Source organism: Tyto alba, unplaced genomic scaffold (genome assembly GCF_018691265.1).
Source record: "Tyto alba isolate M040663 unplaced genomic scaffold, T.alba_DEE_v4.0 Super-Scaffold_30, whole genome shotgun sequence".
Classification (NCBI taxonomy): domain Eukaryota; kingdom Metazoa; phylum Chordata; class Aves; order Strigiformes; family Tytonidae; genus Tyto; species Tyto alba.
In genome coordinates, this window is record NW_024881305.1 from 5765080 (window position 1) to 5779945 (window position 14866).

Here is a 14866-nt window from a genome sequence, read left to right on the forward strand (position 1 = left end):
TGCGGAGTTCGTGCGGGGCTGGCACACAGGCGCCTTTATTTTTAATCAGCCTTTTTTGGCGTTCGGCAGCGGCTCAGCTGAACAAGCTTTGAGGCATTTCCTCTTCGCCGGAGGCGCGGGCAGCTCGCCGCGCAGCCCGCGCAGGAAAGGCCGCAGTTTCCTCAGGGAGAGGCAGGCCTGCCCTCCGAGCGGGAGGAACACAAGGCCCCACAGTCGCCACGTAACGGCCCCGCCGCCGCCGTCCCGCCCTTCCCTCCAGGCGGAACTGCCCCCGCCATGGCGGCGGCTGCGCTGAGGGGGGGAGGCGGGCCGCGCAGCGCGCATGCGCCCCAGCCCGGCGCTGCGTCTCCGCCGTTGCCGGAGCGAGGGGCGCGGAGGGGCCGGGGCCGCCGCGGGGATGGGGCCGCCTGCCCGCGGCCTGGAGCTGCTGCTGCTGCCGCTGGTGCTGCCGTGGCTCGGCGGGGCGCGGGCTCAGGGTGAGGAGCGGAGGGTCGCTCCCCTCCTCTTCCCCGACCCGCCATGGCGGGGGGAGCGGCCGGGCCGGGGCGCGGGGGGGCGAGCTGAGGGGGCTGGTGGGGCACGCCGAACCCCCGCGGTCTCCCGGCCCGGAGAGCTGCCGGGCGGAGGGCGGGAGCTCGTCCTCCTCTCTCCTTTCCCGGGGGTGCTGCCGGGCTGAGGGGGGGCCCCCCGGGCCGCTGGGCGAGGCGGTGGGGAGCGGGGAAGGAAGTGGCTTTAGGCGGTGGCGTAAACAGCGGGCTTCCCGGGCGGCTTCGGTGGGGTTTGGGGCGGAAAGGTGAGAGAAAGGTTGCCTTGTAAAAACAGGCGCGCTGGGTTTGGTGCTCGTGGATGCTGGTTCTGACCCTGCGTCTAGGGTTTAAATTTCGTTTCTGGTTTGGTAAATCTCTCTACAGTAGCATAAGCAGGCTGGAAATTAATAGGTATCGTCAGAGGGGCGACAGTCTCTGTCGTGTGTAAGTCCTGCGGAGGCTGGGCGGATCTTACTTTTGTATCTGGATCGCAAGGTCTTGAATTTGTTTTTCAGGCACCTCTAGCACGGGGGAGTTTTACATCGTTAACCGCACCTCAAAATGTCCCAGGTCTGTTGGACTGTGGAGCTGGTTTTCAGCCCCCCCTTTAAGATCTGCCTGGCCTTTTGTCTTAGGAGGGCAAATTAACGGTGTGAGTGTGGTTGGTTGGTTTGTGACTCCTGCAGTGAGCTAAATCAGCATTTTGCTGCAGATTGAGTATACAGTGAATCAAGTCATGTATTAAACGACAAGAATAAGGCAAACAGGCAAACAATAGGGACTGGAAGGAAATGCATTGTCTGGCTAGAATGCTAAAGAAGAACTTGAGAAAACAAACAAGCAAGCTGTACTAGTGTAGAGTTGGATGTGGGATTCATTTAAACTGTAAATTAAAAAATTGAAACCCAGCTAAATATGCAGGTAGCGCTGTCTCTTAAGAATGTCACCTCTGAATTACCGATGGGTCTTTAAAACCTACTGAATTAGCCTGGCTTCTATGCCATTATGCCCTAACTTGTATCTCTTCTTGTTGACAAGATTGATTATTGCTTTTTCTTTCCTCTGACAGACACGTGTATGCCTCCAGATCGGCTGCAATATGCAGAGCTCAAGGAGAGTTTTAGCACAATGAAGAGCTTTCCTGTTGGAACCACGGTGTCGTACATCTGCCGGCCAGGCTATATAGGAATTCCTGGAAAATCATCAGCTCGTACATGTGGTGAAGATTTACAGTGGTCACCCATAGAGCAGTTCTGTACAGGTAATGTGCATGAGCTCTTTTGATTTTTCCCTTGGAATTTTAACAACTTTAGTTGTTTTTCAAGTGAGAATTGGTGTTCTGTGATATTTTAAATGACGCTTGAAAAATGCTAATGACTGTAAGAGCGGTATATGCCAAAGACTTAGTCTTTGTATATATTTACAAAGATGTAGATTTTTTTTTTTCTTTCTGCTTCCCTCTAGAGAGAAAATGTAGCCATCCAGGAGAATTAGAACATGGTTTTATTAATGTGACAGATCTTACATTTGGTTCAAAAGCTACTTTTTCTTGTGAAATAGGGTAAGTATTTTGGTGAAGTTAATGAATCCTTTTAAAGTTCTTTTCTGTTTTGACTAGGTTTGAACCAAACCCAGGATATTTTATGCAGGTTCAATTCCAGCTCTGATGTGAAGTGTCTCCTGAATTCTACCTGGAGCAACTGAAATTAAATTTGATTTGATTCCCTGGTTTTACTTGCTGTTTGCATCAAAGAAGGCTTAAGCTTCTTAGTGAGATTCTGCAGACTGAAAACTAGAGTGTTATCTCTAATGACTTCTTTTAAAGCTCCCGAGTCAGAGGGAATAAATAAGTATTCATCACTCTTAATTACTGTATTGAATAATGGCCCACCTGTCTGTGTGTAGCAAGTTAAGTCAAACCCACTAACCTCTCGCAAGGTTTTTTTGTCCCTTTCCTTTTAGCAGCTTATTTCATTATTATCAATAACTTTAGGGCATTAGTATTAGAGGATACACATCTTAAAATGACAAGACTTCCATCAGTTCCTCTAGTGATGTCTCATTTGCTTCTCTTGTGTTCTCAAAATTGAGACTGTTAACAAAGTAATAAAAAAAAAATTAAGGTACCATTCTGTTTACAACAGAAACTTGGTATGTTGTGTCCCTGTAATCACGGAACAGAATTATTTAATAAAGGTTTCTATCTGTTATCTGAAGAAATGAGAGAATTCTTAGGTATCACCTCTCTAAATTTTTTTTTTTAACCTGTCTAGATTCAGATTACGTGGAACTGATGAAATTTCCTGTGTAATTAAGAACAAAGGTGTTGATTGGAATAGAGATCTTCCTTTATGTGAAAGTAAGTTAGTTACTACCATATTTAAGTTTATATTCAGGTGGTGGTAGTTCATTTTAAAACAGCTGTGCCAGAAACTTTCCAGTATAAGAAATGATGGTAAAATGGGACTGACTTTTTGAACTACTGGAGATGTGTCTGAGGAATGACCACTGAAAAATATCAGTTATTGTGATAATTAGTTCATATTAAAGTTAACCCCTTTTTGAAACTGAGACTCCCTGTAATAAATGACCATCGGAAACTCTTAGTTATAACTGTAGCTAGTCTTAGAAATAGCTATATATTAGATTTTAAATGAAATTGCTTGAAAGTCAAGACTCGATATTTCTGAGATGAACAAGGTAACATCAAAATTCTGTTGACTAATTTGTGTGATTTATTTCTAGGAATTCCTTGTGAACCACCTCCAAACATCGCCAATGGGCACTACACTCAAGCAGCTGACTATGTTTATCAAACCTCAGTAACCTATATGTGTGATGATGTACCAAAAGGCATGGATCCCTTCTCGCTGATTGGCCCAGCTACTATTTTCTGCACATCTGATGCACACTTAAATGGAGTTTGGAGTGAACCACCTCCACAATGTAGAGGTTGTTGAGATTTTTTTTAATACACTTATTTATTATAGCCTATGGGACTCCAAAAGTTCAGTATCCGTCCCTTTATGGAAGGGGTAGGAGGATGGGGGATGGACTTCCCTACCCTATAGAAAAGAAGAAACAGATCCTCTGGTACTAATTTTGGTATAGTTCCAGTAGAGATCAGATTAACCGCATTGTGGATATTGATTGATTGATTATGTCACAGAGTATAACTGAAATTTAAGTTAAAACTTTAAAAGTATATGTATGACCATGCCGTTGCTGGAAGTGACAAGGACAAAGTGAAGGAACTGAGAGACCATAAAACCTGGGTAGCTGAAAAAAATTATGTAAAGAGCAAGAGTGTGGAAGCTAGATTATGAATAGTAAAAAGGTAAGGAAGAACTATTTTTCTAAACACGGCAATTACGCAAGTACAGAAATAAATGCAAAGCCCAACTAGCACAGGAAGTCCTGCTTTGTAGATGTAGGGAGAAATACCAGATGCTTGCATATTTTCATTTGTACCTTAATCAAAGCAATTTTGCTTTCTGAAATTCTGCTACTGTACTGTCTTTTGGAAGTGAAATGTGATTATATCAATTATTACGATTTCTTATTTGACTGTATTGTTGCAACCCAATAGCTTAAAACAAAGGTCTTCTGCACCTTCAAGAGAATAACCTTTTAGAAAGCCCCTCCAAAACAGTTTGAGGAATTAGATAAGGAGACTTACAAGTAGTAAAAGGATGCTGTTTCTGTTGCAAAGATGCTGTTAACAAATGTTTCAGAGCTGTTTTTCTTTTGCCTTTTTCAGTGGTCAAATGTGATAACCCAAAAGTTGAAAATGGAAAAAAAACATTTGGATTTGGACCTTCCTATAGCTATAAGGACTCAGTCATGTTTGAGTGTGATCCAGGGTATTTCATGATTGGACTGGAGATAATTACCTGTGGAGAAAATAACACCTGGTCTCCTCAAAAACCAACCTGTGAAAAAAGTAAGCCCTTAAATAAGAATCCAACTTTACTTGTCTGTTGAGAATGTTATAAGTCTGAGCTAAAATTTAAAATCATAACACTGTAATTGGAAATCAGAAGCTGAGAAAGTTGACATGGAGCCCCATCTATGGGCAACCATTTTGGGTGTTCAAGTGACTCTTAGCTCCAAAGAGTTTTCAGATTAGAGTTGAGTTACAGACATGCATATAGAAGTTTTGACATGGACATGTTGTAATACCATCATGGTGTTTGCTCTAGTGATTTTATGCAAGTACAGGAAAAAAGATATGTTTCTGAATTCTGATAGAAAGAGCTAGGAGTATGCACAATGAGGAAACCTATAGTGTCCTCCTAGAGTAATTAAAATCATTATGTCTGTGTTCTCTTATGCAGCTCTTCAACTCTTACTTTCTCAGCATCTTGCGTGGTGTGTAGTGTGTTGTTAGATTTTTATCAGGCAAATTAAGTCAGGACTACTTTGCAGGGCTGGGGACATTGCAGAGGTCGTTCTGTAACCTTTCTCCTTCCTCTGTGCTAGAGGGAGATGAAATGCTGTAGAGTACTGTGAGAGAAGTTTGTACATGTGTACCCTAATAATGAGTTCCCAAGAATGAGAACCATTTCTGCAAAGAGTATGTTTGGGTGTTCCATAATGAATGAATCTAAGGTACCTGGAAGTTACTCTAGAGCTTACAAAAATAATAAACCAACAAAGCCAAATTTCTTAGCTACTACATCATAAGATTATATAGCCTTAATTAATACCTACAGTGATGTTTCTTTTAAGTCTTCTAAAGGACATATTTATACTTAAAATTGTGGTAGAGTTAAACTGTTTAGGTACGCTGATCTGTTGTCCTCGCACAAAGGCAATGGGTATTTGTGGAGCGAGTTAATGAATTAAGAAATATTTAAAGTTTATTATAACTATACTTACTTTTATATTCATATATTAGTTACTGAAAGTGTATGTGGTGCCCCAAAGATCACACATGGAGCAGTGATTCCAGCGAAATCTGTGTATGAAGGAGGAGAGTCTGTTCAGATAAAGTGCAATGCTTACTGTACTTTTCCTGATGGCACTGAAGAGATGACAGTAACTTGTCAAGGACATAACACATGGAGTTCTTTACAAAACTGTGCATGTGAGTAAAACTCATAATTGGTAAAATCAAGGGCAGAGTGACAAGTTCCAAATGTTTGATATACTATTGTGCAGACCCTGAAAGTCAGGGGTCTGTCAGCAGGGCACCAGCAGGTTATGTTAGGGTTGTGAGTGTCACGGGGTGGAGTTTCAGCATCTGAGGAAAGTTTTTGGCAGAGTTGGAGTCCTTGTCCAGTCTTAGTTTTGTTTATGGAAATTGGTAAAGTTCAAAAGCCATTGTAACAGATCTGTTCTGGGAGTGTTTTCTGAAGATTCTTCCTTTGATGATGGCAGACTTTATTCTCGCCTCACTTTGCACCACGTGATCACTTGTTAGAGTACAAACAGAGGTTGTCATTACTTTGGTGCCACTGTTTGTCCTAATGAAGCCGGGGTGTGTATTTCTGTTCATGTGTCTGAAGCATGTCCATCAGCAGAAGTATCTGCAACTTTGAGGAAGTAGGAAGGCTTTACAGATAAAATGTCTTAAGGATTGACTGAGCTTCTGATATTTGCACAAACCTAGGGGCTTTTTGATGGCAACTTATTGAATTTGCTTCATGTACCAGCTCTGTTCTTTATTTCCTTTTCTTTTTTTCCCTGCCCCCCTCTCTTTCCAGGTGGGTCTATAAGTTCTGGTTCTACTCCAGTCCTAAATTATGGTAGAGTAATTGATGGACAAAAACCTTCGTATGCTGTGGGGGATTTTATTACGATTGAATGTTACGCAGGCTATACGTTACACGGTGAAGCTCGTATTCAGTATATTGGAGAAAACCGGTGGATTCCTGGAGTGCCAACTTGCCAGTTAAGTAAGTATGAACTGCAAGAATTTCTGCTAGAGTGAAAAACCTTGCAACAGAAGCTTCGCTTCATGGGGACGTTCTTTTGTATTCAGGAGAAATCGTTTCCTGTAAAATTCCTTCTTTATTTTGACGTAAGAAGAATAGGTTTGGGTAAAATCCCTTTAAAAATAGGAATATTATAAGTTAAATAATTGTTATGGTATAAACTGGCCTGCTGCAAGGATTGTATTGGCAGAAGTGCTTGGTCTATTTGAAATAACTTTGTGAATATTGTTATAATATTCAAATAAGAAGCACATGTGTTCCTCTTGTGATACTGATTCACTCTGTTTTTAGGTGCGTATATTACGGCCATCATCTGTGGTAAGTGTCTTACAAAACCTAAACAAGATGAAATGTGGATTGTATTTTTTATTTGATATGCTGGTCATCACCTGTGACTGCAGAAATATAATACGATTTTGGAGTTTTGGTTATTTTAAAAATGGTTGTCTACTCCTAAAGCTACATAGTTCAAGAAAAGTTAATATTACTTAGCAATTATAGGTTAATTTCATGTAAAATGTGTATTTTTTTCATGTCTGTGAGGCATCAGATTTCAAAGGCAGTCTTCCCCAATTTAGTCACCTTTAAACTCCTCAGAGCTTGGGTTTATTGGAAGCGTAGGTAAATAACTGTGCCAGTGAACAAAAGTGCTTAGTCTGTTTTCTGTCCTTGCATTTGTTACCCACTTTTGTAAACCTACCACTTTCTTATAAACCCATTTTTAAAAAATAATGTTAGGATGCTGTCATAACTGTTTTAATGTCACAGAGCTGGTGGGGCTTTGCCATCTTGGTGGTCCCTGTTCTTGAGCTGAACTATTTTGAAGAGTCTTGAGTAAAGCATCAAATACATATTTGTGAAATAAGTCATGCAGATTTTAAGGTTTTTTGGGGGGAGGAGGGAGTGGGGGTGTATAGGACTGTGGATGAAGACAGTACTATTTCTGCTAAAAGTTTTTGAAGCTTTTTTGTGAGCTAGAGATGATCTTTATTGCTCTAAGGCTTTTTTTTTTTTTCATTATTTCTAAAGTGATTGTGGCAGTTGTGGTATTCCTGGCAGCCTTCTGGGTGTATAAGAAATTCTTTTCACAGAATGGGTGAGTAAGCCTACTTTTTTTTATCATTATTATTGCAACTTTCTAAATGACTGAGCAAGAGCAGTGCTAACACATATAATTTCTTGAGCTTTATCTGCCCTTTCTTTTTCAAATGCCTGATAATCGATTATATGTGAGCTTATCACAGTAGCTGCTGAAAAGCTAAAGTGCCTAACAATATATTTGACTTTGGTTTGTATCTGCTCTTCAGATAAACTGCTAATTAACACTTGCACTAATTTCAAGGAAGGAAAAACCTTGTACTTAAGCTTGTATTTGGCAGAGGTATACTTGCCGAGGAAAGTACTGTTCGCATCTCCTCTAAAACATGTCAGTTTACTTCTTAAAACCAGTGGTAGTCGCTTGTGCGGGCTTGTGTTATTTTATTGCTTGGACACCCTCTGGCATCACTAGGTCTCACAGGCTTTAGGAGCCAGTGGTTTACATGAGCTTGGAAGCCTTGGAGGTAACTGAGGAGCTTCCTCTCTTCTTTGTAAAATGTTCAAATGGTGGTGGAGGGTAACTGGAGAATCACTGTGTTTTGTGTTTTGAATCAGCAGCACCTTGAATAAAATAATATGGGCTTAGTTATAAGGAAAATGTGGGGACAAAAAAAAGAAAAATTGGCTTCTATACTGTTTGAAAAAGCAAATAGCTTTGCTAATAGAATGTTTAATGTGTGGATTCACTTCAGTTTTTTCTCCTGCAGTAGCAATGATTGGTCTCCCTATGCTAAAGACTTACAAAATCAACTGTAAAATATTAGATGTATAAGTAGTAGTGTTCTGTTTCTAATGAGATGTGTAGGGTCTTTTGAACTTTATCTTCAAAGCAACTGATAGTTATCTCTGTTTTTTCATGGAGGGGTGGCAGGAGATTAAATGCCTCTTTGTGCATTGTTTCTTGCAGTGATATCTTATTTTTAACTTCTTGAAAAAAGCCTGTTTTGTTGGAGAAATAGTTTGTGACATGAGAAATACTGAAAATTCAGAGTAAGTTAGGTGGTACACGTAACATGATAAGCACCTCATCAAGACTGACTTACCTTTTTAACAAAATCTGTTGGAATTTATCTGGGGTATGTGAAGCAAAGGAAGAGACACTATAAATGAAGCAAACTAGAGGAAGTATTCCTGTGTTTCTTACTTGTAATGAAGTACACACAGTACTAACTAGGAGAACCCTGAAGCTAGTTTATATCCAGTGAGGTTTTAACCTTGGTATCTTCCACAATGGCAGTTACAGTGTGGTTACAAGGGCCAGAGAGGCCCTGTAAGCAGAGTGGCTGTGTACCTGTGTGCTGCTAATTCAGTGCTTTTGAGCAATTGCTTTTCATCCATGACTTGAATAATCTTCAATCTGGATGGTCCAAATAAGAGTACATGAGAGTTAATAGTATTAGGGCAGCACTTTCTGCCTTCATCTGTGGAGGGACTTCTCAGGATGTAGAAAGGTAGGGGGGAATCTAAGGCAACATCATCAAAAATTAAAGAATGTTATATTCCTGAAAATTTTGCAATGTGAGAAGTCTTATTGTGCCCAATGCTTTCCTTAAGCTTCCTTGCTGTGAACATCTATTAAGCCTCTTTCTTGTCTGAAAACCCTGATCTAATCTGCTTTTATTAAGACCTAGATCTCCCTATTTTAGTTTTCTGGGTTCCTGATGTAGCTGAGCCTCTGTGAACTGTTGTGTTTCCAGTACCTCATACTTGCTGGGCTGTAGTCTTCAAATTACAGCAAAAATCTGCCCTTGCCCTCTCTTTCTTGTGTGTTTAATCTGCCAGTTTTATAGGACATTCAATTAGACCTTTTTCCCCTTCTGCTGTTCAGCTCGTATACAGTTGATGAGAGTTGCAAGGAAACATGTATTTTAAAAACTAATGTGCCAGCTGAGATGGAAGAAACTGCACAAATGAATTAATTGAATCTTAAAAAGGTATACACTTTCCACTTCATTTGGACTTTTGCAATGAAGCTTAAGTGTGTGGGTTTTTTTTTTTTTTTTTATTACAGTTTACTTAGAATTTGGGGAAAAGTGTGGACTCTAGCTAGCTGTGAACCTCAGTTTCCCATAGGGAAGACTATAATAACCATTCATTCACTTTGGGGAGAATAGGATAGATTGCATAAAGAATTGTCATCCAGTGTTGTAAATGATAGCTTCCAGTGAATGCATATCACATGTCTTTAGGTTTGGGTTGTCTTTAAAGAACGAGTAATATAGTTTCCAACTTACAGAAAAATATGTACATACTCAGTAGAGTGTTTGCACCTGTTTCAGTAGTGTGAAATGGATTTAGGTGCTCTGTTACTTTTGCTAGCTAATAGTATAATTCCCTATACTTAGACTGTTGGAGCTGGAAACCACTTTGCTGCATTACACAGACACTGGAATTATAAAGTTAGTGTGCATCCCTTCAGAGAAAAGCGGATTACATGTCCCTCGGAATAAGATTCATCTTCTTTTTCAGCTTTCTAAAAGAAAAATAAATAAATGAAGGTGCAAACAAGGTCTTCTCTTTAAACCTTTTGATAAAAGGTGATTTATTTTCAAATTGAGTTCTGTAGCCCGAAAAAGGGTCAAAATACAGTTGCTTGTCTGGAACTGATTTCCTCTCCTGTATTTTAAACTAGTGCTTAGTCCAATAGTCAGATGCATTTGATGATGGTTACAGTTGCTCCTGCACTTCGTGTAGGGTCAGATCAGCTCTTTCAAAAACCTCACTCTTCAAACCATGTTAAAATAGAACAGATTTAAGACAGGACAGCTTACTTTGACTGTTCTGGTCAGTATTTTGTCATTACCACCTTAACAGTTAGAGTTTGCACTACAAATACTTTTGTAAACTAGTATCTTCATCTGTGTTGCTTTTTTTCCATTGTACAGATTCTGGGAAGGTAATGGTTGAAACATTGTCTCTTATTCTAACTTCTTTTCAAATGCTTAGTCTATCACTCCTAAAAGAACAAGTGACTTTTCAGTATTTTTGCTGTTTGAAATGGCTTGTAGGAAAATTAAAGATTGGAATTTCTTCCAAAATAATGTATGGATGAAGGAATATCATCTTTACTTCTGAAGTAAGATGTTTCTAATTGAGATAGGATTAATTTTCTGGGTTAGTCGGGCTTATTTTTGGAGAGAGGAAAAGAGGAATCAAGAGACAGAATAGAACAGAGTTACTATTTCCAATCTTACCTTTTGCATGTGGCAACCATAAGAGAAATGAATGAGCTGGTACGTGTACACACTAACCCTGAGCTTTTCTTGCGGTATCTGGAACTCCTTAGAGACCTAGAGTTAATAGTGCAGAGGTTTGGTACAGGTTTTTTATTCTGTAAAGCAAAACAGGAGTTATTCAAGAACTTGAAAACATACCTATGGATGTAATTATGGATTTTAATCCTACTATATTTAAGTATTGTAAATTTGCTGTTAGCGAACTACAGAATCAAAATTTTCACAAACTAATACTCAGCTTCTCATTATAGGATATGCACTAATCAACAAACTGTATTTAAAATAAATTATAAGGGATGCTCCTGATGTAGTCTCCAATTTAGTTAGGAATCCTGTAACTTCTGTCTTTTTTCAGTTTTTGATAATACTCAGGCATGGTCTGTTCATCACTTGAAATGACCCATTTGGATCAAATGCTCTTCTACTCCTTGGGTCATTCTTAAGTCTAGTGGATGAAATAAAGCAAAAATCTCCTCAGTCTAGCAGTTTCTTAGTAAGAAGAGAACAAATAATGGTTTAGCTTCATGACTTTGATTTAATGATAAAACTAAGGATGTGCTTTCAGAATAAGTTTTAAAGCTATTTAAATGTAAAATCTCTGATTTGACTTGTTTTTTTGTTTGTAGGAAACGTGACAGCACTCCATGTACTGCCGAATATAAGATCTGTAAAGCATGAATGACCTTTTCGGGGGTGGGAGGGAATTTGCAGTTGAATATACCAATCAGAAATGGAAAATGATTGCACTTGGATTGAGTTTCTGTAGATAAATACCCTGTACTATGTCTTATACTACTGATGAACTGTAGCAGAAGATTATTAATAGGGTAAAAAGAATATTTATGTATATATATCAATATCTGCTTCTCCTTACGGGCCACACGTTTTGTCTCTTCTGTGTATGTGAAATGGTCTTGAAGGCACATACCTGTAGCATGCAAGAGTATCTGTGTCGGCGGGAGTACTGGACCTATCGCTGTCATAGTGCCAGCTGCTGCTGTCTGCTGCCTTCAGTGCTACCTCCTTTCTTACAGAAGACTATCCAATATTAGTTCTGCTCACTAAAATCTGAATGTGCTTCTCATTCATTTTTGTGGTGGAGGTGGTATAAATGATTATGTTGTCTGTTGTATTCTGAAATGTTTTGTTATTCATTTTCTTGAGAGGTTGGTGTCATTTAAGGCTATGTCTTTTTGAAGCTATCAGTTTAGATCTTATATATACTACCTCTTTGTTTGCCAAAGTTGGTTTCTGTATATCTAATGAATTAAAATGTGCCTTTAAATCAGAGTTCTATAGCTTTTCCATTGCCTTTAAGAAGGAAAAAAGCCATATATATTTCTGGCTCTTTGGTACAGTCCCAGAAAGACTACAGTGGATTTGTTGGAATGGAAAACTGAAGGTTTCTATAGCAAAGGTATCCTGTCTTTGAATTTGTTGGCCTATTGACAGAAGGTACCTAATTAAAGGAACTGCTGAGAAACCAGTGGTAGCCATCTCCTATCCGGGAGCACAGTATAAGTTCCTTCGGATGCTTGACTTTTATTGAGTCTTGATGTCAGTTTTGGAGATAATTTTGTTGCTTTTCAGGATAGAAGGGGCACTGTATGGATCTAGCTTCCTTGCTCTTTTACTTGAAATCTTGTATTCCACGTAGAGCATTTCAAATCTCTGTATACAGACTACGATGCTAAATCAAGCTCGGTAATGCTAGATTTAGCATCAGGTAGCAGTTGAGAAACAGAAGCCTTTCCCTGTCAGACTCCCTTCTTTTTCCTGTTAAAGGAAGACCAAACCAGCTTAGTTGAGGGAGCGGAGGAATGGGTGTGCTGGTAGTGGCAGCAGATGTGGTCTCTCTTTAGGTAGTTGCTTCATGAAGTGTTTTAGTTGAGACTGTGACTCCAGGAGCTCCCATCGCAGCGTTTGCCATGAATTGAGACTCACATGTGCATTGATAGCTGTTACTGTAAAGGCATATTTGATACTTCTAATTCCTTGTTAAAACCAAAAGCTTAATTAGGAGAGGTTTTGGCTTTGTGAATCTGAGTTTGCTGTCAACATACGGGCAGCTTATAAGAACCAATTTTCCCAGAAAAAACAAATTGCCTCACTTCAGATGGCTGAAGCAGCATTTAAACTATTCTTGGTTGTCTGTGGTAGATTGGCACTGCTCTCCACTGTTGTGAACAGATTGTTTGAATAAGACTATTTAGGGCTTTATAGGGCTTTTTGGGACAATCCCAGCAGTTGTATTGTCAGAATTCATAATAGTCTGTGGTTATTAAAAAGGGGTTTTGGCTACACAGAATGATTTGCTGTTCATTGCCTAGCTGATACCTAGTTTGATAATTGTTTGTGAACACTATGATAATATACTGGGAATTGAGTGTGGTGGTCCCTAGCTAGCTTGATTATGTATGGTGTCTTCAATGTTTTAAAATATACTGAAATGCACTTAATGCTAAAGTGAAATAACTGTAAAAAATGGCCTTATTTTTACACTTTTTTTCAGATGTAAAGTCTAGTGATGACTTGTAATATTACAAATAAAAATGTTAAATTATGTAGCAGTAAGTGTTTGTCTTTCATTTGTCATGTGGTAAGCAGTTCCTTTCCCATTAAGATGATTTTTCATGTACCAAATTTGCGTTAGGTGGTAACTGTTGAGATGGAAGTTTGCAGTTTGTGTACAGAATTACTTAATGGTAGTGTAGAGAATGTGTGTTAATTTTCTGAGCAGCCTTTTGGTTTGCTTTTGGAATTGCAGAGAATTTCCCAGAACCTCCAAGACCTTACAGTGTTCACTCCTGAAAAACTTGGTAAAAACTTGATGGAGAAGAGACAGATTATCATGTGGCTGTTCTGATGTAATACTAAGTCAGGAGCAAAGCCCAGGGAGTGTTCTGGCACTTTTGTCCAGTGTGTGACAGATGAAATCCTTAGGGAATATAGCTTAGGTGTTTTTAAGTAACATGCTAAGTAGAATGTGATTATTTTTAATTGTATGAGGTTCACACTCAAAATGTACTTAATTTTCTTTGCAAAGAAACGTGTGGAGTCAGCTGCCTTATAGAATGAAGTCTTTCAGAGGGTGGCATAGAAAAATAACTAATATGCCATATTTTTTTGTAACTTCTGGTTGTGATACTCAAAATCAGTTGGCGTGGACTGCCAACGATGACAGTATGTAGACTACACAGTTTTACAATCTATGAAGTTTTGGGATTGCAGTGAGCACTGATGCAATAGGCAGCTACTAGGCAGTTTGACTTAAATGCTACAATTTATTTGTCCTAATTGTCATGAATTCTGTACCATTTTTGTAAAACTCAGTCCCACATGAATTACTTCATCTTAGAATCTGGAACTGATCATTAAGAGTCATGAATACATGAACTTTGTGCTAAGAAAAAGGCTGCATGTAATAAAAATGTGTTGTTGCCATCTACTGGTAAAACAAGTGATGTCCTCGCAGTGGGAGTCGCGGAATTTAGGTACAGCATTACCTAGTTTAATGTTAAGTAGTGTGAAGTGGCCGCTGTTGATAGGCTTCTCAGTGTTACACTTAAAATCAGTATAAATGCTTGCTTCTGAGCATGGTTCATAGGGGGTTGTGAAAAGGGAGCTGGGAACTGAAATGAAGAGACTTGCAGCAATTAGATACTGTCCATCAGGAAACATGTAATCTGTCTACCTGAGACAGAGCCCAATACCAAGTAGCACACAATTTTATTTAAAAGTTTTTTTTTAAAAAAATCTGAGTAAATAACAGGTTAAGGCAAACAAATAGCACATGGAATATAACTGGTCAGAAGGTTAGGTGGCTGTGCTCTCACACATGGGCCCTGGCTTGCTTGAGTTGAAGAATCCTAGTTACGTGTTTGAACAGATGCTTCGCTCTCTCTTGAAGCATCCCTCCTAGTTGAACGTGATGCTGACTGTCCTCCTTTTGTGCAGGATGTTCGGCCTGTCGGTGTAACTTCAGGTCAGAGAACAGAAAAGCATACCATACGTGTTTGTGAAGCAAGAGCGTGCTTTTGATGGTGTTTATTTATAAGGACTTGGG

The 14866-nt window shown here is 39.4% G+C and overlaps 1 protein-coding gene across 2 annotated transcripts; it reads left to right on the forward strand.

Moving 5' to 3' along the window:
- Positions 1 to 300: 300 nt before the first annotated feature.
- Positions 301 to 13370, forward strand: LOC122154079 (membrane cofactor protein-like). 2 transcript variants are annotated; one of them, XM_042799912.1, is made up of 12 exons: positions 301 to 476; positions 1597 to 1788; positions 1992 to 2088; positions 2801 to 2886; positions 3273 to 3479; positions 4288 to 4470; positions 5428 to 5616; positions 6236 to 6427; positions 6758 to 6784; positions 7496 to 7562; positions 9393 to 9498; positions 11427 to 13370. In XM_042799912.1, the coding sequence occupies exons 1-11, from the start codon at positions 323 to 325 to the stop codon at positions 9481 to 9483; spliced, it is 1485 nt and encodes a 494-aa protein (XP_042655846.1). In that variant the 5' UTR covers positions 301 to 322; the 3' UTR covers positions 9484 to 9498; positions 11427 to 13370. The 2 variants fall into 2 exon arrangements, with proteins under 2 accessions (XP_042655846.1, XP_042655847.1); XM_042799913.1 differs by lacking the exon at positions 9393 to 9498.
- The last annotated feature ends 1496 nt before the right edge of the window (positions 13371 to 14866 follow it).